Genomic DNA, 23,456 nt, shown 5'->3' with positions numbered 1-23,456 from the left:
ACCAGAGCTAACAACTGGTTTCCTAGGAGCCGTTTTAGAAGCATATGTAAGACAAGACCAAAGCACATTACCCAAATGAACAGAAAAGTTATTCAGTTTTCATCAACACCAGATGGCAGCATTTTTCCATCTTTAACTGAGCTTCATTACCATTGAATGTACACACTGAGCAATGTACTGTATGTGAAAGCCAGAAGAAAAAACTAATTGGCTTTTAAAAAAAAAAAAAAGAAGTGTATTCATTGGCTGTGTTTATACCAAATTTTTGCATCCAAAATGGAACATTCTTTTTCAACAATTTTGATATAAATGTATAAAAATGGTATTTTAATTTGTATCTGAAATGTAATAATTACACATCTATAATTATACATTCTGAGGTCATAATGCAGCCATTTAAAATGTAGAATGTTAGGTTATTATTATAAGCCAGGTTCCCTGAAATAGGAATATTAACCATTGCAAAATGGGTGTTCCCCTTTAAGACAGCCGAACCTGAAAACTTTATTACAAAGACACTCGTCAGAGGAGGGTGACGTAGTGCTGCTCCGCCCCCGCGAGCATAAACTCACTACTCACCCTGACAGTATTGTCATTTGCCTTTGAGAACTGCGACCAAGGACGCAGCGGCCTCGAAGTTAATGGTTAATATTCCTATTTCAGGTAGCCAGGGTTATGATAATAACGTTCCCTTTCAAGTAGGGAATATTAACCATTATAAAATGGGTCAGTATACCCAAGCTGTCGCAAGGACATGGAGCATACATAAAAATTTTTAAAAAAAAATCACACACACACACACACACACACCACTACAGAGAACAAGCACTGCATTTAACCTCCAGCGAGGGACTATATCCTTCACCGGTGGCCTAAGCTCCTGGGGAGACAGAATCGATTTTTATATGGCACACCATATATGGCTGCCAAATAGACCTCTAGAGTAGAGGGAGATTTCCCCTCATCAAAAAGGTCCTCTAAAAATGTCAGTATAACTGCCATAGGGCACGTAGTGGGTTCGAACCCACGAGCGAAACACCATGTCTGAAACACGCCCCACTTGTAACCATATTGGGAACAAGTAGAGGCTGCCCTGGCATTTTGTAGGGTGTCAATCACCCTGTTTGATAACCCCAGATGGCTCAAATGCAGCTGTTCAGGGACCAGACCCAGAGCTGCAGGCTTGATGGGTTGGGGTGCCACAGGGTACCCTGCGCCTGACCTAGCAGGTCGTGGCGCATTAGCAGCTCCCATGGCTGACTGCTCAGGTGCTGTATCAGAGGGGAGAACCAAACTCTCCTGGGCCAGTATGGAGCTATTAAGAGCACCCTGACCCGATCCTGTCTGACCTTCTCCAAACGCAGCAGCAGCAGCGCCAGCGGTGGAAACAAATAGAGTAGACGTGCTGGCCACGGGTGTGCCAGTGCGTCTATCCCAAGAAGTCCTCCTTCTCCTTAAATGGAGAACCACAGGGGACAATGTGTCGAATCCTGAGAGGCAGAAAGGTCTACTTCCGCCCTCCCGAATCTCTTCCAAATGAGACTCACAACCTCAGGATGGAGTCTCCACTCTGCACCACTAGAGATCCTCCTCAAGAGGAGGTCCGCAGCGGTTGGTCAGAGGAGGTTCATTTGGGCCCACAGCAGAAACTTGTGGGCCACATGGTGGAGACTGGGCGACTGTAAACCACCCTGGTGGTTTATGTAGGACACCACAGACGTGCTCGTCCATATGGGCGAGCACGTATCTCCCCCAAACCTGCTCCAAAAATTCCTGCAAGGACAGGTACACTGCCTGCAATTCCAAAATAATGATGTGGCTACCCTCCCACAGGGGCTGCCACACACCCTGTACGTGCCTGAGATCGAGGATTGGTCTGAGGCCACCATCCCGTTTTGGCACCAGAAAATACCTGGAGTAGAACTATGCAAATGGCCCGCTTTTGCAGCAGAGCTGCCACCTGAGCGGCGGCTTGCGGGTCTGTGATAGTTGTTATTGTCATGCCCCGGAAAGGAGGCGGGCCATGTTGGAACTGGAGAGAGTAACCAGTTTGCACAGTATTGAGCACCCAGGTGGTCTGTGGTGCACTGTTCCCAGTAGTCCAGATGGCTTCTGGAGAATGAGCCCTGGGCTTGTGGCAGCAATATCCTAGGGCTGCTGCTTCGCCTGAGGCGCTGCCTGCGCCTGTTGCCTAGGTACAGGGCACTTGAAAGGATGCTTGCCTCCACGGAATGCGGTTGTGGGCTGCCTCCTGGTGGTACCACCCTGTTGTACCAGTTTTCTCTGAAACTGGGGCTTAGGATGCCACTGAGCTACAGGCTTACATGGTGGAGGCGGTCTCTTAGAGAGAAGGCGCACCAATTCCTTGGTGGACTCCCTTGCGCGGTGAGATTGCTATAGCATCTCATCTACCGCTGGACCAAATCTGTGGCCTGGAGTGATTGGAGCGTCCAGCAGTGCCGTCTTGTCTGCATCAAGTACGCGTGCTTGGGAGAGCCAGAGCTGTCTGCATGCAGCCACCAATGCTGCCAGGTTTCTGCCTATTGCTTGTCCGCTAAGCTTGGACAGCCGAAACAGGTTCCAGGAAATTAGGCGCAGCTCGTCCAGTTGCTGAGACGAGGGCCTATGGTTCTCAGAGAGGGACCTCATAAGTTGAGCCAGGTAAGCTACAAATATGCTATTGCAGTGCGGTAAACGTACTAGCAGTGTATGCTTTCTTTAAAATGACTTCTGTCAATCTGCCCTGTTTATTCGGGCACACTGCATCCTTGGCTAGCAAAGACAGGTTGGTAGGCTGAAGAAGCGCAGCAATGGGGCCACCTAATGGCGGAAAGTTGGCAAGACCCAGCTTGTCCACTTCGAACACTGTACAGTGAGTCTACAGAACCGACACTCGGTACTGACACCGAGTGCACTCGTTACCAACACTCGGTAACGACACAGGCCTCGGAACCGACACGGAGCCCTCTGCACCGACACGGGTCCTCCGTACCGACACTAGATACCCGACACTTGGTACTGACTCTATGCACTCTGTACCGACACTCAGTCCCGAAGCAGTAACCTCAAACTCGCAAGCGAGAACGGGGGCGATAAACGCAGTTACTGCTAGTGGCACGTTAGCAGGGATGCCCACCTGCAAGTCAGCCACTGGCTAAACTGCTAGTCAGTACAAACACAAGACTAGCAATAGCCTGCACCGGAACAGTAACCTTGGTCCCTTAGGATCGGGGGCGAGTTAGTTACTGTTTTGTAGCAAGTAGCAGGGATGCCCACCTGCACAAGCCACTAGCTAATTTCTTAGTCAGTACAAAACATGAGACTAGAAATAGCCTGCTTGCAAACAAGCCTTTGTAATAGTGCTGCTGGATAGCAAGAGCTGCTAAAGTAGGCACGCTCACAGTAGCTGCTCGGGTTTCAATACTTATCCTTTTCCTGTAAGAAATGAAACGCAGTATATACATATAGCTTGTTGCACACACACACAACTGAAAGGAAACACAAAGCGAAACACACGGTAAACAATACTGTAAAATGAATAATTAGACAATTATTAAACAATATATTTTCAATAATATTTTAAATAAATATATAAATTTCAGCTGAACAAGTTATCGACTTGGTGCGCTAAGATCCCGGGAGGGACGGCAGTAGAGCCACAGGCTTCCCATGGCACACATGGCCACGGTAGGACTTAACAAGCGCTAGCTGAAAACACAGAATATACAGAAACACGTTAGAAATAAATAATTATTATAGCGATTCCGTAATAATTCCGCACTTTTATTAAAGCAATTGCTAAAAGGAGCTTGAAAATAATCAGGAGGATTTACTTATCAACTCTGATGTTAATCAGGTTTGGCTGAAAAGGAAAATGGCGATACTGTCAGGGTGAGTAGTGAGTTTATGCTGGCGGGGGTGGAGCAGCACTACGTCATCCTCCTCCGACGAGTGTCTTTGTAATAAAGTTTTCAGGTTCGGATGTCTTAAAAGGGAACACCCATTTTGTAATGGTTAATATTCCCTACTCGAAAGGGAACTGGTTATTACATGGTATTGTTGTGGCTCCAAACCTGCAAAAATTCTCATACAACAGAGCACATATCTTATTTATTGTTCAAACATTTTGTACACACATATGTTTAGAATATATGTAAAATATATTATAAGTGGTGAACAACTGAACATTGTGGCCTGTTGGAATGAAATTCCAGTCCAGGCAGCAGTGTGGAGTAGTGGCTGGGATCTGGACTCTTGACTGGAGGGTTGTTGGTTCAATCCCAGGTGGGGGACAATGCTGCTGTACCCTTAAGGCAAGGTACTTTACCTAGATTGCTCCAGTAAAAACCCAACTGTATAAATATATGTAAAAAAAATAGTGTGGTATCTTGTAACAATTGTAAGTTGCCCTGGATAAGGGTGTCTGCTAATAAATAATAACTCCAGGTATTTGATTGTGTACAATGTTTATCAAGATACATTTCCTGATGTAAAGTAAAAAACAGCATGTTTTAAATAGGCTATTTAAGCTTTATGTAATCTAATCCCTCACAGGCCTAATATTTTCTGCTTGCTTTAAATTGCTGTGGGCATTCATTCTCACAGCGTGAAATCCCAGCTTGTGTACAGTTAAAGATAATTTATAAAGGGAGGTTAGAACATCCATGCAGAGGGAAAATATTCTGGTAGTAATTTACAACAAGAGGTGGGAATTGAAATGCAGTTACATACTGTAATTACTAGTTCTAGTTTATTTCCAATGATAAATCTGTCATATGAACTGCCTTATTCTAATTCTTATTGCAAAGTGTTACCAGCATTCCTTTGGTGTTTATTTTCATTATAACATTGCAGCAGGTAGCCATCTTGTTGTTCCAAAACCAACCAGTACATTGGCATACAAGTTCAAAAACTGGCTTTACATAGACATAAATAGACAGTGTTTAACATTTTGTTCCAGGGAATAATGATGTAATTGGTCATTTCAAATAAAACACAAGCAAAGAACTGAGGGAGGGGTGTGTTCCTAGCATGGAGGCCCTGCACACTGGTGGACTAGTAGTTCACATGTTTGCAACCTGAAGCACTGCTAGCTTGGTTGCCATTTGAAATGAGTTGTGTTCAGAGAGGAGTTAGGTCTTGGTTAAGCATGCCTTAAGGTTGGGGAGTGGTTGACGGGGGGGGGGGGGGGGGACTTTACTGGTGATATTTGTGCAGAGCATCTTTGTGGGATTCATGGGAATTACAGAGGGATAAAATAGGTCTTCATGGGCTGCATGCATTATGAGTTGATATACATTACTACCTCCATGCTAGTTTGGGGGTCTAGTTCATCACAATCTGACTCCTCAGAACTGTTAGATTCCTGTAGTGCGGAATGAGAGAAAGCAAAGTTAGAGCTGAGACTACAGAGTACTTGCATTAATATGCCTGGATGAGCAAGGGACTTGTTATTGTAAGTGCAGTCAAAATATGGGAAACATTTTATACAATATGTGCTGAACAAACATCTTAAGAATTTGAAACATGATAAAGGAATGTTACAGTACTTGACTAGGCTTCTTCACTGATAGGTTTAACCAGTTTTGGAAAGCTGACAAAAAGTTTCTTGAAAGGTTCCATTACAAAGATACTGGATTTGATCTTATTGTTCTCCCAATGGAGGCTGAACAGTCCACCTCTATCTTCATCAAGAACCAAAGTGTATGATAACCTCCTGTTCATTTTCTATGTAAAATACTGTTTATTTTTGACAACATGTACACTACTATAAGTTGGTGTATTATGTTCCTGTTCATAAAACGGTGGTCTTACAATAACAGCCTCTTAAAACAGTGCATGCTATTGAACAGTTTAGTCATACAATCTTGGGTTTGAGGGCCCGCTCACAATTGGAAAGTTTGTTTCAGATGGATTGTGGTTCAGTTCCTTTGACAGCGTAAATCAACATTCCAAAAGAACTCACCACTTTAGAATTCTTTTAATTGAACTGAACTGAGACCAACCGTAGAGGGTCGTTCCGGTTTTTTGGGCATAAAAAACAGAGTTTGGTTTGTTTGTTTCAGTGCAATGTTGTGATGTGACTTAAAAAGGAATTGAGTTACTTGCATTTTTTTTTCTTTTTTTCTTTGTTTTCATTCAAAGTGAACCGAGTTATTTTGGAAACAGAATCATGTGTGAAAAGGACCTTAATTTATTTATAAACATTTAAAAATGACCAATTATGTTATAGTATAAAATAAATTCTTAACCAGCAAGCATTTCCATGCGGTTATATCTACCAAACTGCATAAAAAATGCCAACAGGTCAAATAGACAGATCATCTCCTCTACCTTTTATGAATTGTTTTTTTATGTAAAGAAACCACCTTAAAACCATTTAAGACCATCTTAGACTTTTCAGTTAGTTTTATGAATAGTTGTCACAGTCTGTTCAATTCATAAAGAATAAAGTGAAACTGGCAACATGCTTTATGCACAAAAAATGCTTAAAATAACTTTGTGATTTATAAAAGTACAAAAAAAAATGGCAACTTGCCGGAGGCATTCACAAGTTGGTAACATTTAAAATCCATCTGTGCAAAACAAACACAATCTTGAAAGTTTCTTGCGGTTCCATCACAGAAAGATTAGTCGACATTTCTTTTTTGTGTTATAAAACCAGTGAAGAATGTTTTTTCTTATCAGTGCCATGCACAAAAAAAAATAAAAAATAATAAGTAAGCCAAGCTGTTTAACATGTGTGGGGAGGCAGGTGGCCTACGGTCCCTAAATGCCTGCTTACTCACTTTAACAGGGACCTTGTTGCTCAGAATTTCCTTGGTTTTACGAGATCCATTTTCTACCTTTGCTTCACTTTTGCCACTGCTCTCCTTTTCTGCTCTTTTTCTCATACGCAGGGTGTGCCAAGAAAGAGACTTCCTGTTATACCAAAAAATGCACCAGTAAAATTAGGGGTCACAAGCTTTGAGGAGAGGGTGGGGGGGAAACACCATCCATATTTCTTTAAAATAAAAAAGCTTTAGCTGGTAGTGAAAGCTTAAAAAAAAAAAAAAAAAAAAAACTAAAAAGATCATAGCCAGGCCACAAAATTATGAAGAAAGCTTAGGAGAGGAAACATGTAAACATTGGAAAAAAAAGTATGGTGCTGCAGGTTGCAAATTCAGTCGATATTTTCATCTTGAGAATGTGCAGATTTTTTTCTGCAAGGTTATTAACATATGCAGTGAATATTCATCAGTTTGAATGTGTTCATGTTAATAGTGCTCCATCCATCCATTATCATTAACTGCTTACTCCTTTACAGGGTCGCGGTAAGCCAGCATACACAGGGCGCAAGGCGAGACTACACCCTGGACGGGACGCCAGTCCATCGCAGGGCACCACACACACACAGAGGGCAACTTAGAGTGGCTAATCAACCTGGACAGCATGTCTTTGGACTGTGGGAGGAAACCGGAGTACCCGGAGAAAACCCACACGAACACGGGGAGAACATGCAAACTCCACACAGACAGTACCCTAGGCCGGATTCGAACCTAGGACCCTGACGCTGTGAGGCAGCAGCGCTAACCACTACGCCACCGTGCCGCCCTTGTTAATAACACTGCAACACCAAAAATCTAAATGGAAAGAAAAAAAGTTTAATCACATATTCCAGCCCATTAGTAATCCACTAATCCATCTTCTATGTGTTAGTTCACAAAAGGGGTACGCTTTATAAAAAGTAACATACAACAAAACATTTTCAAACAGGAAAAAAAAAATGACCAGATTTAATGTAGTCTACAATTCAGGAAAATGCTTAATCATTTAGGGTTGGGTGTTAATTACTATGTAATGATCAGGCACACTAATGATGTATTGTATTAATATATTTTAACTTGCTTTGGGGAAGTAGAGAAAGTATTAAATCTGCTAAATAATTCCTAAAAAGCAAACTGTTGCAGATTATGCAAGAAAAAAAAAATGCATCACTTTTTAAACAACTATAGGTTCACAAGCTTAAAATCAATATTGTCCGATAATGGCTGAAACTGATTTTGATGATTTAAACATTTTTAACATTCTAAGTTTCTAACATTAAAAGATCCAAGTTTGTAATTTGGAAACTTACTGCTCTGTATGTGTAATATTAACCACAGCTGTTAAATATCACCTGTGAAGGTTTAGTAAGCAAAACAAGGTTCAACTTATTTTGCCTCATTAAATCATGCTCATGTTGAAAATGTACTTTACATATTTAAAATAATACATTTAAATTCTTAGTTACATTACAGGTACAATGATGAACATTGTGACTATCATTATATTGCACAACCTGACTTCATTAATATGGGTTTCTTAAATAGTGCAAAATACTTTATACAGGAATGTATGGAAAAGAGTCTTAGCAAACAAAAACTAAATATATTACAGTATACTGCCAACATATTTAAAATCATGAAAAAAAGGAAATAAAATTAAAAAAAATAAAAGCTGTACAAACAAATTGCCATAGACAATAACATAAAAAATCCAGGCCTCAGTCCTAGGCATTGTTGCCAAATGTTTAAATGAAGCAAAACATATTCAAAACTTAGAGAAACAAAACATCCAGTCCAGTCAGTTCCACGTTCTTGTAAGATTTGTTAACAAGAAACAAGTCGTGACTGTCTTAAAAGTCCTTGTATTTATTTATTTATTTATTTATTTATTTATATATATATATATATATTTACAAATATAAACAAAGAGCTGTCAAACAAGACTTCCCCTGCCTTTAATCCAGCATTTAAAAGTTTGTTCCAATGGATTGTGGGTAAAAGCAGCAGGGGAACTCCATCATCTTTTTCAATTCCTCTAAAATCCATACAGTGCTCCCAGGGAAGCCAAGTGTCACTTACTTGATGCTTCCTTCAGCATTTTCTGTGAAGGTTTTATTCATGGGACCCAGGATATAGCCTGGAACCCAGCCTTCAGCAGCTGGGGAAATATTATTTGCAGGCCGGTACACTAGGAACATATTTTGCTGGTTGATGGCGAGGATATGCACCATCTCGCCCTGAATGACACATATCTCATTCTCTTTCAGTGCGTTGTAGTCTTGGGTCACCATCATGGTAGATGAGGCCCCATTACATCCAGCTATATCATTCTGTAAAAATTAGACAAATAAGAATAACAAAATGTTACATATGTTACAGGATTATATAAGTTTTGCCCAATTTAATTGATTTTCAAGCTGTGGAAAACTTTCATAATAAATGGTGTGGATATGAGGCAACATAAATTTGGATGGTCTAAAACAATAACTTCTGTTTACCAATGTAATTTATATTCATTTCCCAAAACCCCTTTTCCCCAGATAAAGTTATTTTATAAAGTGGTCCCGGATATCAGTCTATTTCTTTTATTTTAAAGATGACTGACCTTTCCCTGTTCATTTCTGTCTTTATATGTATGGTGGTCATAGCCTGGGCTGCCATTAGAGGTAGATATCAAAGGTGGTAGTGATGGGTTCCGGCTGGATTTTGGAGGTTTTTCAGCCCCAACTGGGGTTGTGGAATGGGGACGGTTGTTCGACTGGGATATCCTACAGCCGGGCTGGGATTTCGTTAATGAATGGGCACATGTTTCTTTTTTTTGATACTCTATCGGAGACTGCAAGGCTGCAATGAGAAACCAATAACATTATTCAGACATTTTTTACACACATAAACCACTTTCCAGCCAAACAAGTTTAGAAAAGGGAGCATATGCCACAGAAGTACCCACCAGCTTCTTTCTTCCTTGATAAAAGAGCCCAAAGCCTTCATTACCTACATAGTTGCCTCATTGCTATATTGCTGTTTTTGCCTTTGGCCATTACCTAACAGGTAAAACATGTGTGTAAACTTCTATAACAAGTGGATTGGACGAAAGTAGAGGTTAAACAAAGACACAGTATATTTTATTTGAATTAACAATCCTGAAGACAGGGATAGTATCTGTATGTTACATACCATTCAGGAAATCCCTCTGGGTGTCCAGAACTTGGCTGATATCATAAACCCAGGCCTGCTTAATGTCTGGATTGGCAGCCTGGAGTGTAACCCGCTCTGAAGAACCTCGGCAATACAGAGCGAACTTGCAGGGATCATTGTCAATATTCTCATCCATACTCAGGTAACTCATCTACACAGGATAAAACAAATGCTTATATGGATACAGTGTGCTGCACTTAATGGATACAGGTATTTACCTATTATGGACGAAAGCAGAAGGACCAAATCATTTTGTACATTTTACATTGAACTTTAGTCGCCAAGTGTGGAGACATGCTATGTTGATTATTTGCCAAACATACTCCATGGCGGATACTATTTTTTTATGTCAATTTGTCATGTGATGTTTAATAATGCTAAAGTATGGTATTGTATGTAATAATAACACTGCAACAACAGATTTCGGTAACTATTTTGTGTGTTTTACAAAAAAAAATACAGCATGTTGTTCAAATAACAGCGTTAATCAGATTACATTTGGCCTGGATAATCTGGATGCTACAGTACTTCTACAACGTACCTTAATACTTTTCTTAAACTGGTAGCCTGGGATTGAGGAGCCTTTCCTGAGGAGCTCACTGAAGATGACAATCTGTTCAAAGAGAAAGACCCTGCGTTCCTTGCTGCGGGACAGCACTCCAGAGTCCTGCTCCGCCACGTAGAAAGTGTCCTGCTGCAGAAGCTTACCTTGCGCAGTTAGCTTGCCCTAGAAAAAAAATGTAGCATGGTGATTTGAGCCCCAGCTATTTAATAATTAAATAATAAATAAAATAAAATAAAACGGAGGGAGGGGGTGACCTTGAAGCACGGTGGTTAGTGTTGCGGGGGGGGGGGGGGGGGCTTTCGAGACAAGAGAAAAGATCCAGTGGTCGAATGAACACGCTGTCTTTCTGTGTCTTCGCTACTGTCTGCATCAAACTAGAGAGCCTCCGTGTATAACAGTTAAGTGAGAATTCTGAGGCATTAATTCTTAGGCTTTGTTTTGATTCATTTTATTATTCAGGTTCAGGAATATATGTACATCGAGTGATGTAGACTGTGAGTTTATGCTGTGTAAAACAAATCTTTACTTTGTTGAAAACTTGTATGCAGCTGTGACTGAGCCAATAAACCAAGAGATTTGTGAATTTCCTTTTGATGCCTTTGAATACTTCTACAAAGTCTCTGGGTCGGGTTAATGAACAGGGACACCTTAAGCAGACAATGCATAGTACTACAAGAAACAGCGACCCCAGATCATACAGGCTACACAAGTGAAAAAAAAAAAATGTAATATACTCAAATTGGTATTAATAGAGGTTGGTTCATCAAAGTTAGACTAAGAAAATGAAAGGAATCAGGAGCAACTGTGGCCAACTCATTAGCGCCAGGTGGTAAATCTGGCAGAGCACCCAAGACAGGATTAAATCCTGAACACAACATTACAATCCTTTCAGTTATTTGAAAAACATAAAGCGCGACTGTCTTGTCAATTCTTACCTCAAAGCCTTGCAGACGCCCGAGATTCATCATATCATTGCAACGTTTAGGAACGAGGCACATTAAGTCAACGGCTTTCTGGTAAAACAGAATACAGTACAGGGGATATAAAGTGTCAACTCTATCAAGGGGGTTAGTCTATTATTCAATTTCTGCAAGGAAGTGTTGATATAGATTTGAATGCCGGGGACTAAGCCACAAAGGATACATTTCACATATTCAATTACAACTGATAACTTGCAGTTCTATTGCGCTATTAAGTTATACAGGAGTTTTAACGGATAACTAAACATGCCTCTGATAGTTGCAGGATACATTATTTTGATGCATTTATTTTTTTAAAAAAAACTGTTTGTGTAGTGTGTATAATATATATTATATATATATAGACACACACACACACACACACACACACACACACACAGTGCCTTGCAAAAGTATTCAGACCCCTGACCAATTCTCTCATATTACTGAATTACAAATGGCACATTGAAATTTCGTTCTGTTTGATATTTTATTTTAAAACACTGAAACTCAAAATCAATTATTGTAAGGTGACATTGGTTTTATGTTGGGAAATATTTAAGAAAAATAAACTGAAATATCTTGCTTGCATAAGTATTCAACCCCTGTGCTGTGGAAGCTCACAATTTACACCGATGAAAGAAATTGCCCTAACGAGGACACAATTACCTTACCATTGGCCTCCACCTGTGAACCATTAAAGTTGCTGTCACATTTTCAGGATAAAAACCCCACTGTTGAAGGATCATTGGTCAGGCTGTGAATCTGAAGGAAAATGAATACCAAAGAGCATTCTACAGAAGTTAGAGATAAAGTAATACAAATGCATAGATTAGGGAAAGGGTACAAAATAATATCCAAGTGGTTGGATATCCCAGTGAGCACAGTTGGATCAATAATCAGGAAGTGGAAGCTGCATCACACCACCCAGGCACTACCAAGAAAAGGCCGTCCCTCAAAACTCAGCACTCAAACAAGAAGGAGACTTGTGTGAGAAGCCACAGAGAGGCCAACAATCACTTTGAAGGAGCTACAGAGTTCAGTGGCTGGGAGTGATGGTGCACCAGTCAACCATATCAAGAGCTCTGCATAACACTGGCCTGTATGGGAGGGTGGCAAGAAAGAAGCCGTTACTCAAAAAGTACCATCTGAAAGCATGTCTGGAGTTTGCCAGAAAGCATGAGAGTGACCCAACTGCGATGTGGGAAAAGGTTTTGTGGTCAGATGAGACCAAGATAGAGCTTTTTGGCCAAAACTCAAAGCACTATGTGTGGCGCAAACCTAACACTACCCATGCCTCAAGACACACCATCCCTACAGTGAAGTATGGTGGTGGCAACATCATGCTGTGGGGATGCTTCTCATCAGCAGGGACTGGGCATCTTGTTAAAATTGAAGGAAGAATGGATGGAGCAAAATACAGGGAAATACTGCAAGAGAACCTGCTTCAGTCTGCTAAAAAACTGAAGCTTGGGAGGAAATTCACTTTCAGCAGGACAATGATCCCAAGCACAAGGCCAAAGCAACATTGGAGTGGCTCAAAAACAAAAAGGTGAATGTCCTACAGTGGCCCAGTCAAAGTCCTGATCTCAATCCCATTGAGAATCTGTGGCACTATTTGAAAATTGCGGTCCACAAGCGTTGTCCAACCAACCTGAACAACCTGGAGCAAATCTGCCAAGAAGAATGGGCCAAAATCACTCCGACACTGTGTGCAAAGCTGGTACATACTTACCCCAAAAGACTTAAAGCTGTTATTGCAGCGAAAGGTGGCTCTACCAAATATTAATGTGTGGGGGTCGAATACTTATGCAAACAAGATATTTCAGTTTTTTATTTTTCTTAAATATTTCCCAACATAAAACCAATGTCACCTTACAATAATTGATTTTGAGTTTCAGTGTTTTAAAATAAAATATCAAACAGAACGAAATTTCAATGTACCATTTGTAATTCAGTAATATGAGAGAATTGGTCAGGGGTCTGAATACTTTTGCAAGGCACTGATTATATATATATATATATATATATATATATATATATATATATATATATATATATTAAAATAATAATATATAATAAATAATAATATAAAATAATAAATAACTCAAATTACATACCTCTATATCCAGGCAGTCTATTCCAGCCTTCTCAGTAAACCGTAGGAAGTCCTGAACAAAAGAATACAGAATTATTGAATTAAGTCAATAAAGTGTAGCATGTCTGGCCTACTATGTGTTTGATCTCATAAATAAATATATATATATATATATATATATATATATATATCTCTCAAAATGCTCTTACCTTGAGAAGTAGCTGATACTTTGTTATTCTCTGGATTGGTTTTATAAGAAAGTCACTGATTGTGAGCCTCTGGTTTATGTCTTGCTTTACTTCCTATGCAATTAAAAAGAAAAGAAAGGTGTTTTTGTAACATTAGTAACACAAACCTAAAACTATTTGTTTTTGTAATGGAAATATTATACGTCTTAAATTAGCATTACTGATGTACTTAATACTGGATTAGTGTGTAGTATAGTCATAATGCTACATTTAAAAGTGTGATCAGATTTTTATGCAAGTAGAATTAAGTTGTTCTTAAACAACACAATACGCTTTTCAAGTATAACAGCAAAAAAAAAAAAATTGCTTACCTCAAAGTAGGCATCATATTCAGCTACAACACACTCTGATCTGGGTTTGTTTTGGCAATACACCACATACATATGCAATCTCCTCTCCTGCAACAAAACAGATGCAGGCAGGTTTAATAACTGACCTACTTCAAATCAATTAGGCTACACATAGTGCACATTAGAGTACATACTTTTATATTAAATTAACAGGTTGTAATGGGTCCAGTGAAAATTCACAGACTGTGCAAAAGCCTGCTTTAAGAAACTTACATGTTTTATGAACAGCTCAGCCAGTCGATCATGGTCCTGAAGGCATTTTTCCAGTTCACCCAGGAAAAAACTGCAAGCAAATACTACGTATCAATTTATGACTCATTTGTGGTGTGGTAACAACGGATAGAAATGGTGCATTTTATAAATAATGTAAATGCATTTAAATAAAACTAGTGAAATACTAGTTTTGATATACAGTAATTGGGTGTGCTATGAACGATAATACCTTTTTTTAGAGTGTAGTTTAGATAATGTGTGGCTTATTAATAGAATGTATGACTGTATGCAACACAGTATCGTATTAAGTATTTAATGTACAGTGAATTGTTATGTCAAATAAAGGATGACGATGGCAAAAACCTACTCTTTGTGCCAGTCATAAATTTGATGAATGTTTCCAAAAACAATTTTGTCTTTTCCTTTCACGTCTTCGGGGAAGCCCTTTTCATCAATGGTCTTCATAAAACCCTGTTTGAAAAAACAAACATGTAGCCATGTGATGGTGCCTCATATCTGTTGTGCCAGTAAAACAGAAAAGTTTACAGCTAGGGTAAGCTGGAGCAGTTTAGTTTTTGATTATTATTATTATTATTTATTTCTTAACAGACGCCCTTATCCAGGGCGACTTACAATTGTTTCAAGATATCACATTATTTTTACATACAATTACCCATTTATACAGTTGGGTTTTTACTGGAGCAATCTTGGTAAAGTACCTTGCTCAAGGGTACATCAGCAGTGTCCCCTACCTGGGATTGAACCCATGACCCTCCAGTCAAGAGTCCAGAGCCCTAACCACTACTCCACACTGCTGCCCTACGACAATTATAGTAGAACAGTGCAGACTTAGCAGGGCTGAGCAATGTCTGCAAGATAGATATGTGTAGCAGAAAAGGAAATGGAAGTGGAGCATATTCAAACATATGCAAATGCCGCAAAGGTCACAACATCACAGAATAATAGACACAGACTACCAAGATATGAAATGTATTGTCAACAGCTGTACCGGATATAGTGTAAAAATAGATGTTAAAAAAAAGAAATAAAACTAATTTAGAATCAAAAGTATTGGTAAAATAGTCCACAAAGGTGAGCATGTACCATGTTATATAAGGCAAAGAGCCATGAGGATGCTCCCCTCAGGGCTAACAAAGTATATAACCAAGGATGACCTCTTCTCATTCCCAACAACTGTTGATGTTCATTTGATCTGAATGATGCCAGTACTGTATATACAGTATTTTATTTATGTACTGTCTAACGGTGCTTTTGGAATCTGTAAACCACAAAGTTCCTTTTCAGAAATAAAAGGTACACTGTTCACATAGTCCCATGCACTGCCAGCTATTTCACGTTATTCTTAAAAACATACCTCCACTATGATGCCCAGGTCTTTGACATAGTCTTTCTCTGTTTGTATCAACTCATTAAGTACAAACCTAAAAAACAAACAAACAAAAAACAAAACAAAACACAAAATCAAAAAGAGACTATCACTGGGGTAATCAACTGGATGTGCTGTTCCATTCCTGGTTGAATTGGGTAACGATTTAAATTATTATCATATTTAATATTTATGTATGATTATTGACATTTTAACTCAACATTTCAACATTGTAAAGGCTTCAGGAGAAATTCTCCACTCTTGGTCTTGGCCATACAACTATATTCATATACTGTATATGTAATATTGTAAACAAATGCATATATTTTACAGCTTTACTGATATTGGCTCTGTATTCAAACAGCTTAGAAGTCTGTTTAAAATACAAGTTCTTCAGCACCTATAGAATGCTTCTCGATTGACCCTCAACATGTTTCTAATGTATAGCCTGTATATTGATTAAAAGGAGCTACAAAAAGCGGTGCCTCTCAGATTTTGAAACAAAGACTTTTATTATTCCAGAAATAGCACTGCATATGGAGAACTACAAAACATCCAATTTGCTACTCGCCACTCCACTGTTACATTAAATAACAAACAATGAAGGTATTGTGACCAGCCACTGAGCAAGAAAGTGCATTTTTTTGTTGAAAGCCAACATCGTGTTGGAATTTATCATAAAATTGAAATGACATATTTCACCTCATAGACTTTTCTGCAGTACTCAGCAAATAACCAAAACAAACAAAGAAACAAGAAATAAATTAAAATTAAAGCCAAATGTTTTCTCACACGCCATACTGAATAGTGGACAGAACAGAACTTAAAAAGGCACATTCTTCTCACATCACATATAAAACGGTGCCAGTGAACACTGGCTTAACTATAATAAACTTTGCTGTTACAATACCAGCTTGTCCGATCTGGCAAAAGTGATAGACGAGCTTTAACTTACATTCTTCCTCGTAAAGCTTTGGCTTTCTGCTCCATCTCTGGGTTTCTTGGCTGTGATGTGGGTTGCCGCGCCTCTGGATCTGGATCTGTATATGGATAGGGCTGCGGAACGGGGGGGGGGGGTATACCATGGTTACTAAGGAGTGACTTAAAACTAGTTTTAATGTGGATCAAATGTATTTATCAAATTATTAGCAAGAGTCACTGGGGTATATTTGTTCTGTAGTTTATTATTATTTTGTGAAATGAGAAAAAAAAAAAAATCAATGTTCATGTTACAAGCCTCCAGTTAGGATACTGTACTTTTTAAAATATATATCCGATCACAGTTTGTACACCATCTACCTGGTAACTATCAAAGCATCTGCATAGCTGAAGGAGGTCTCCGAACATGCTGGCATGAATTTGTATTTAACAAATACAATAACAACAACAAAAACGTTGTAGTTTCAATATTCAGGGTATTTAGCTTCTCAGGAGCTTGTTTTGAACACATTTTCCTTGTAGCACACTTTAGTTCTGAATTGGAAAATTAAAACAATTCCAATTCCAAAACAAATAAGAAACAACTTGAAAGTCAAATGTCTGAGCAGTGTATTATTAATGGTTTAGTAACTTTATCTGGTGCGTTTTCCCTTTCTGGGAAAAAAAAAAGGCTGAAAAAGAGTGGTTTAAAAAAGGACTTACAACTGCCAGTGTATTGAGTAGAGAACATGATCAGCAGTAGAAATATAAATATATACTGTATATACAGTTGTTCAGTACAATTTATATATATATATTATATATATATATATATATATATATATATATATATATATATATATACACATATATACACACACACACACACGCGCGCATATATATATATTGTTCAGTACACATTAAACCCATCAATTTGAAGTCTGGAAAAACACAGATAAGACCCAATTTGTTTGGGCTGCTCCATGTTTCGAATCTTAAACAACTCTGCTGGAATTTAAAACAGTTATTCATGATGACATGTATAGATGGATAAACCAAACATTTATTATGTGTGAACTGTAAGAAAGGGAACACATTTAAACACATTGGCAATAATGTTGTATGATGAATGACCACACAGCTTTGCATAAATGCCCTCATGACCGTAATACTGTATTTCATAAGTCGGCACCATATACATGGTTAAAACCCATACTGAACTGAAGGATTAAAATATTCAACACAGTCAGGCAAGCTACACAAACTTTATGCACTACACCAGAACATCCTCCTATCATGTTGTATGCAAAAATTGCAACATATGACGATGACAGTAACTATTCTTCAGGCTTAGAATATAAATCCCTACACTATGACATTTTTTTGTTTTGATACTACCAAATGTGGTTTTGTCCTAACCATGCTTGGTTTGGGTGCTGAGGAAATTAGAATACTGTAATTAGAACAGAATATTGTTCTGTTAAAACTCACTGATTTTAGACATGCCCTCTAAAAAACAAAAAGGTAAATTTTTGATACCAATAAACCTAATTCACGCTTCATTACAATTTGAAACCAGACCTCGTTACCTTCTATTCTATCATCACCGTTTAAGCACCACACTTACCAGCTTACTTTTGACCAATTTTTCTATTGCACTGACAAGGTCCACAGCACTGGGGACTTCAGCAGCGCGCTGACGAGCAGTAAGCAATGAGGAAGACTGCACAGCACAGTTTGATAAAGGAGCGGCAAATTAGCAGGATGGAAAGAGGGACAGGGAAAAAGAAACACAAGCAGTGATTAGATCAGAGTTCAGCGAAGGGGGTTAGAGTTAGCGGAAGGCTTGTGAGGAATAGCACATGTAATTGCTGCCTGTTGGAGTGGTAAGAAACAGATGGAAATATTATTATTGTGGCCATATGTTATAAACTTCACAAAATGTCAGCAGACATAACATTATACATATATGAAACCAATAGCTACTGTTAATATTTCTTTTCATGCTCTCCCCTTATCAGAAGCCATTTACTCAGACAATGCTTAGTGAAGCAAAGGTCTTGCTAATGTGACCTGAGAGTTTCACAGTTTTTACTGTCATAGATCCTGGTTGTCATGGATTTTTGGTTAGCCAATCAGCACAACCAATAGTCCGAGACCTGGAAAATATTATTTTACTAGTTTTAACTTTAGTTGGGCAGGTCTCTTTCAAAGCAGTTACAGCTGCAATGCTTTTGAAAGATTAGTCACAGCAAACTTGCCTATACTGTACCTAAACTACATTTCCAAGCGAGAGTTTGATTACTCCAGTTTTTTTTTTTTTTCCTTTTTTTTTTTAAAGCTTATGCTGTTCATACACGAAACAGGACCTTTTGAATTCTTGCTGCAGTTTAAGGATAATCTGAAATGCTCTTATGGTAGTGTATAATGTCATGTATAATGTCATGTTTGATAATATTCTGTTGTCCATAGTTTTGAAGTTTTATATTTTTGTTTGGGATAAAGTCAGTGTTTACTCAACTGCACTTGCTCGAAATGTGTGGATGAAGCAAACCTCAGACATTTCTTAATAGGATGGCCATACAACACTGCACACCGAGATTCAAGTAGACATAGCTTTTAAGTAAGCCCTTCAGACAGGACTGCAACATGTTCATTGTGTCACAGTAAAAACTGAAACCAAGTGTCTACACATTCAGCTTCATGAATATGTTGTGTAGTTTATAAATAGGGCATATGTTTTAAGTTATTTTAATGAATGTATTGCATCTGTAATAATGAATAAAAAACACAATGTAGCTGTGCATTATTTTAGGCTTCTGATGGGAGACTGCTTGCTGAAACCAGATCAGAATATAAAAAACACCACAAGAGAACATACAGGATTAACAAGTGCATATGGTTAAGATTGCCAAGGAGTGATAGGAGAGACAAGCTAAGCAGCAAACTCCCTTGTTAGCAGCACGTGTTACACATTTGAAAGAAGAGACAGGTGGAGACTTGTTATGAACTTGTGTTGAATGACACTGTAGATGGAATGTGACTAAGGTCTACCGAAACTAAACATTTCTTCCTTGAAAAGTCAGAAGCTCATTAACAACCGCTGGATGATTTTAATCAGACATTTTTTTCTTTTCGTACAGAACGAACCAGAGAAAGTGTAATGTAATTTGCATGGTCAGAGTGGTGACATACCATCTCCTCCTGAGGGTCGTTCTCTATGATTTTCATTGGTGGAGGAAGTGGGGGATGGGATTCTTCATCGGGTTCCTCTTCTCCTCCACTCTGCATTCCAGAAGAGGACTTGGATAAATTACCATCTCTCCTACCCTTCTGTAACGAATGTTAAAACCAATCAATGAAACCCATTGCAATGACCTAATCAGCTGCCCAGTCGAGGGGTTTAGCAGTGTCCTGCTTCACAGTGGCTCTTTGTAAATGTTCTACAGTACAAGACACAGTGGTTATTGCCACATGGAGACTCAAGCAGTCCTAAGTTATGACAGTTGAAGCCCAGAAACACACTGAATCTGTAGTCTGTAAAAAAAAAAAGAAAAAAAAAAAAAGAAGTTGAAAAGAGAGATTATAGGAGTAGTTAAGTGGAACCATTTAGTTTCATGGAAATTCCAAATCCATTTAGTCCTGCAGTAACTACATATTGTACAGAATACATAAGTCAGTCTCACAGTGACAGACAGGTCTACTTTTCACAAATCAAGCCTGCAGAAACTCAAAAATCACTTGACCAGTTCACATATAATGCCTAGGATATTGTATAGTATAGTAGATCATATGTATAGTTGGAGAAGGGAAAGAAGATGCAATGTTTGGCAGCTTGCATCATAGGATCCCTGTTGCAGCATGTCCATAGGTGCGGATACCAGTTTTTTGGCAGGACAGAAGCCAGGTGTGGCCATTTCCCAATTAAGTAATTGATGCCAATTAGGGAGTGGCCCTACAGGGAAGGCGAAATCTTTTGTCTGGGAGAGGGAGTTTTGTCGAGTGTAACCTGAATGTTAAATCTGTGTTAGTCAGTGAAGGTAAATGCCAAGCCTGACTTCAGTGTTATTATTCATTATTGTTTTGTTTAAACCTATTATTTTAGCCCCTGTGTCTTATTTATTTGTTCCAGTATTTAAAAGTGGGCATACGCTATCCTGCCACAATAAGAAGCCCTTGATGTCAGCTGCTGGTAAAAACACCAATATAAGACTTCAGCTTTTACCAAAAATGTTCAAAATAAAGCAAATCAGACTTATCAAGGGGTTCCTCAACTGCAGTAATAACACAAGTTGAATTTTAACATAAGCATTAACCTGTCTCTATGCCAAACATTTAGAACAAAAAAATATTCGCTCTGGGGTCTCATAATGCATCCTAAACACTGAGGCCCAAATTTATAAAGGGAAAAAACTGACAGCAAAAAGCCACGTAATGTGCATGTTCATTAACAACCTATTTTAAAAGACTAATTATATGAAGCAGGCAATTCCGCAATCAACTAATTTAAATACCCCTCACCGCAATTAGCGGTGGAGAATTACACACCTCTCACAATAAATAGCGGGTTTGGGTCAACCCTGCGTGTGTAGGCTACACATTCCAAAAGAAAATGAATGGCACGCAAAGACCTCAGCCTGGTACTAGCCATGGTGATAATGCTCAGAAGCGAAAACTGAAATTTACCAATATGGAAGTGGAGATTTTGGTACAGGAAGTACTTGTAACATGAATGTGTGTTACATCACCAGGACAAAGGAATAAAATATGGAATGTGTGGTGGCTTCTTCTTAAAAAATTTACCACTTCAGAGTTTGTAGTAGGTTGCTTATACATTATGATGCATCATCCAGTTACTGTGCTTCGCATATTAGTTAAACTTCTTATTTCTTATAGAATAATTCCAGGCGAATAGACTTTTCAAACTTCAGAAACAATAAGTGTTATTTACTTACATCCATGGCAGTCAAACATGGAAAATCCTTCCATTGTACATCAATATGTTCAGCAACAACAACTCCCTACAGATTCATACGAACATACGTCTTATCTTCTTAAATCCTTATGCAGTTACAACTCTCCCATTTCTTATGTATGTCTGTATTTATGATTTTATGTATGATTTTAAAGCATATCTGTATGGTCTATATGGTCGTAAAACTATTTGCTGTAGCTACAAACTAACTGCATCATCTGTCCCTCTGTCCTTTTTTTACTGTTTTCTTTCAAACTTGAATTTAACAATACTGCCTGAACCAGTATTGTTAAATACCAGAATGCCATATTACAAAAAATAAATTCTGTAGGCATTAGTAAAAGAACGGTTAAGGATGAGCCCTCATTGTATTATATGAGACTTTCTTTCGTGCGCCTCAGAATATGGTTCAATCTTTTCTTAATCTCCTCCACTGTTCTTTTAATAATGCCTACACTCTAAGAAGTAAAGGCTCTCGTTAGAACCTTGCTTTGACACTGTGGGGAGACCTTTTTAGGTGCTTCTAAGAACCTTTTTATTACACGGATTCTATATTCTCTATTGTAGACTTTCTTTTTGGTCATGTAAGCTATGAAACATGTATTGAAAATTGGAGTTTGCAAAACAATACGGTACTATAAACCGTAATTTACAAACTGACTTGATCAGAAGGGTTAAAAAATGAGTTCTTTGCTAAATGTTATTTAATGTTTCTTTGTCCTTGAAAACATGTCTCCTTCTTGCTACAGACAACTCTCCCACATCACCTTGCCTTTTATATAGCCTACTGTCTGACTGCGGCAAATTAAACTCTGCTTTTCAGAGTTATAAAAATAAATCAAGCAAATACTAGGTCCTCAATTACCGGCAACTTTAATAAATTAGACAGAATATTTAATAGACCTCATCTGCAAAATCCCCTCCCAATTTTAGCGGTTTCGTTCGGAAACACCCCAGAATTAAATATGCATACACAGAATTACATATGCATATACAGAATTACATATGCATATACAGAATTACATATGCATCAAGGGCTAAAGTGCACAGAGACATTCCCCCCGCAGATCACTTGTTAATTGCGTGTTTATGCCAAATCTGTGTGTTTTATGAATCCCATCCAAGAATTCAGAGCCCTCAGTGCCCATTTTACAGTCGTAAAACATGTGCAATCCTTTTAAAAATCTGAGCCTGAATGTTTAGTAATGGTGGTGTGATACGCAACATGGAACCTCTCCACAGCCTTGTAGATGCTCACTAAAGGAGAATAAAAGCAACACAAGTACCTCGTCTGCACTGTCATCTTGAGGTGCGCTCTCATTTTCTCCAGGTTTGGGCGACCCCAAGTCGAAGCTCTTCCTGACATCTCTCTTTTTATGCTTGCTGGGTATCTTCTTGATGGTGCTGTCAGCTTTGCCACTGCTGAGTCTGCGCACTGGACTCGTCAGCCATTTCTTCAGTGTGTTCCCTGAACGTTTGGGGCCTGGGGAGCTTGTTGGTATGGAACCTAGTGAAGTATGTGGCTGCAGGTTTGCCAAAGACTCCGATTTCCTTCCATTTTCAGTGGAAACAGAATAACCTTCTGAAAAATAACAACAAAAAAAAACTGGTTTGTAAGACTCCCTGCAGTGATTTGTAAAATGAATTGTATTGAGGAACCCTGTATGTGTTGCTCATATGGTTAAATAAATGCCTCATTTTCTTTTCTTTCAACCAACAAAACACTACTGTATCACCAC

The 23,456-nt window shown here is 38.7% G+C and overlaps 1 protein-coding gene across 7 annotated transcripts in view; it reads right to left on the bottom strand.

Moving 5' to 3' along the window:
• LOC117426643 (kalirin-like) overlaps positions 1-23,456 on the bottom strand; it is a 168,510-nt gene that overhangs the window by 8,447 nt on the left and 136,607 nt on the right. For 4 of the 7 annotated variants that reach the window (XM_034044456.3, XM_059033819.1, XM_059033820.1 and 1 more), the window contains 17 exons: positions 23,004-23,299; positions 19,938-20,075; positions 18,370-18,465; positions 16,780-16,880; positions 15,813-15,879; positions 14,805-14,908; positions 14,438-14,507; positions 14,186-14,272; positions 13,836-13,928; positions 13,649-13,699; positions 11,505-11,582; positions 10,546-10,731; positions 9,984-10,155; positions 9,412-9,650; positions 8,886-9,136; positions 6,789-6,921; positions 5,306-5,365 (listed from right to left, as the gene is read on the bottom strand). In XM_034044456.3, the coding sequence (XP_033900347.3) occupies positions 5,306-5,365; positions 6,789-6,921; positions 8,886-9,136; positions 9,412-9,650; positions 9,984-10,155; positions 10,546-10,731; positions 11,505-11,582; positions 13,649-13,699; positions 13,836-13,928; positions 14,186-14,272; positions 14,438-14,507; positions 14,805-14,908; positions 15,813-15,879; positions 16,780-16,880; positions 18,370-18,465; positions 19,938-20,075; positions 23,004-23,299 (2,222 nt within the window). The remainder of the gene's footprint in view (positions 1-5,305; positions 5,366-6,788; positions 6,922-8,885; positions 9,137-9,411; positions 9,651-9,983; positions 10,156-10,545; positions 10,732-11,504; positions 11,583-13,648; positions 13,700-13,835; positions 13,929-14,185; positions 14,273-14,437; positions 14,508-14,804; positions 14,909-15,812; positions 15,880-16,779; positions 16,881-18,369; positions 18,466-19,937; positions 20,076-23,003; positions 23,300-23,456) is intronic. The other 3 variants (XM_034044457.3, XM_059033817.1, XM_034044459.3) reach the window with 3 other exon arrangements.

The sequence above is a fragment of the Acipenser ruthenus genome, chromosome 11 (assembly GCF_902713425.1).
Source record: "Acipenser ruthenus chromosome 11, fAciRut3.2 maternal haplotype, whole genome shotgun sequence".
Classification (NCBI taxonomy): Eukaryota; Metazoa; Chordata; class Actinopteri; order Acipenseriformes; family Acipenseridae; genus Acipenser; species Acipenser ruthenus.
This window is presented reverse-complemented; position numbering and strand designations above follow the sequence as displayed.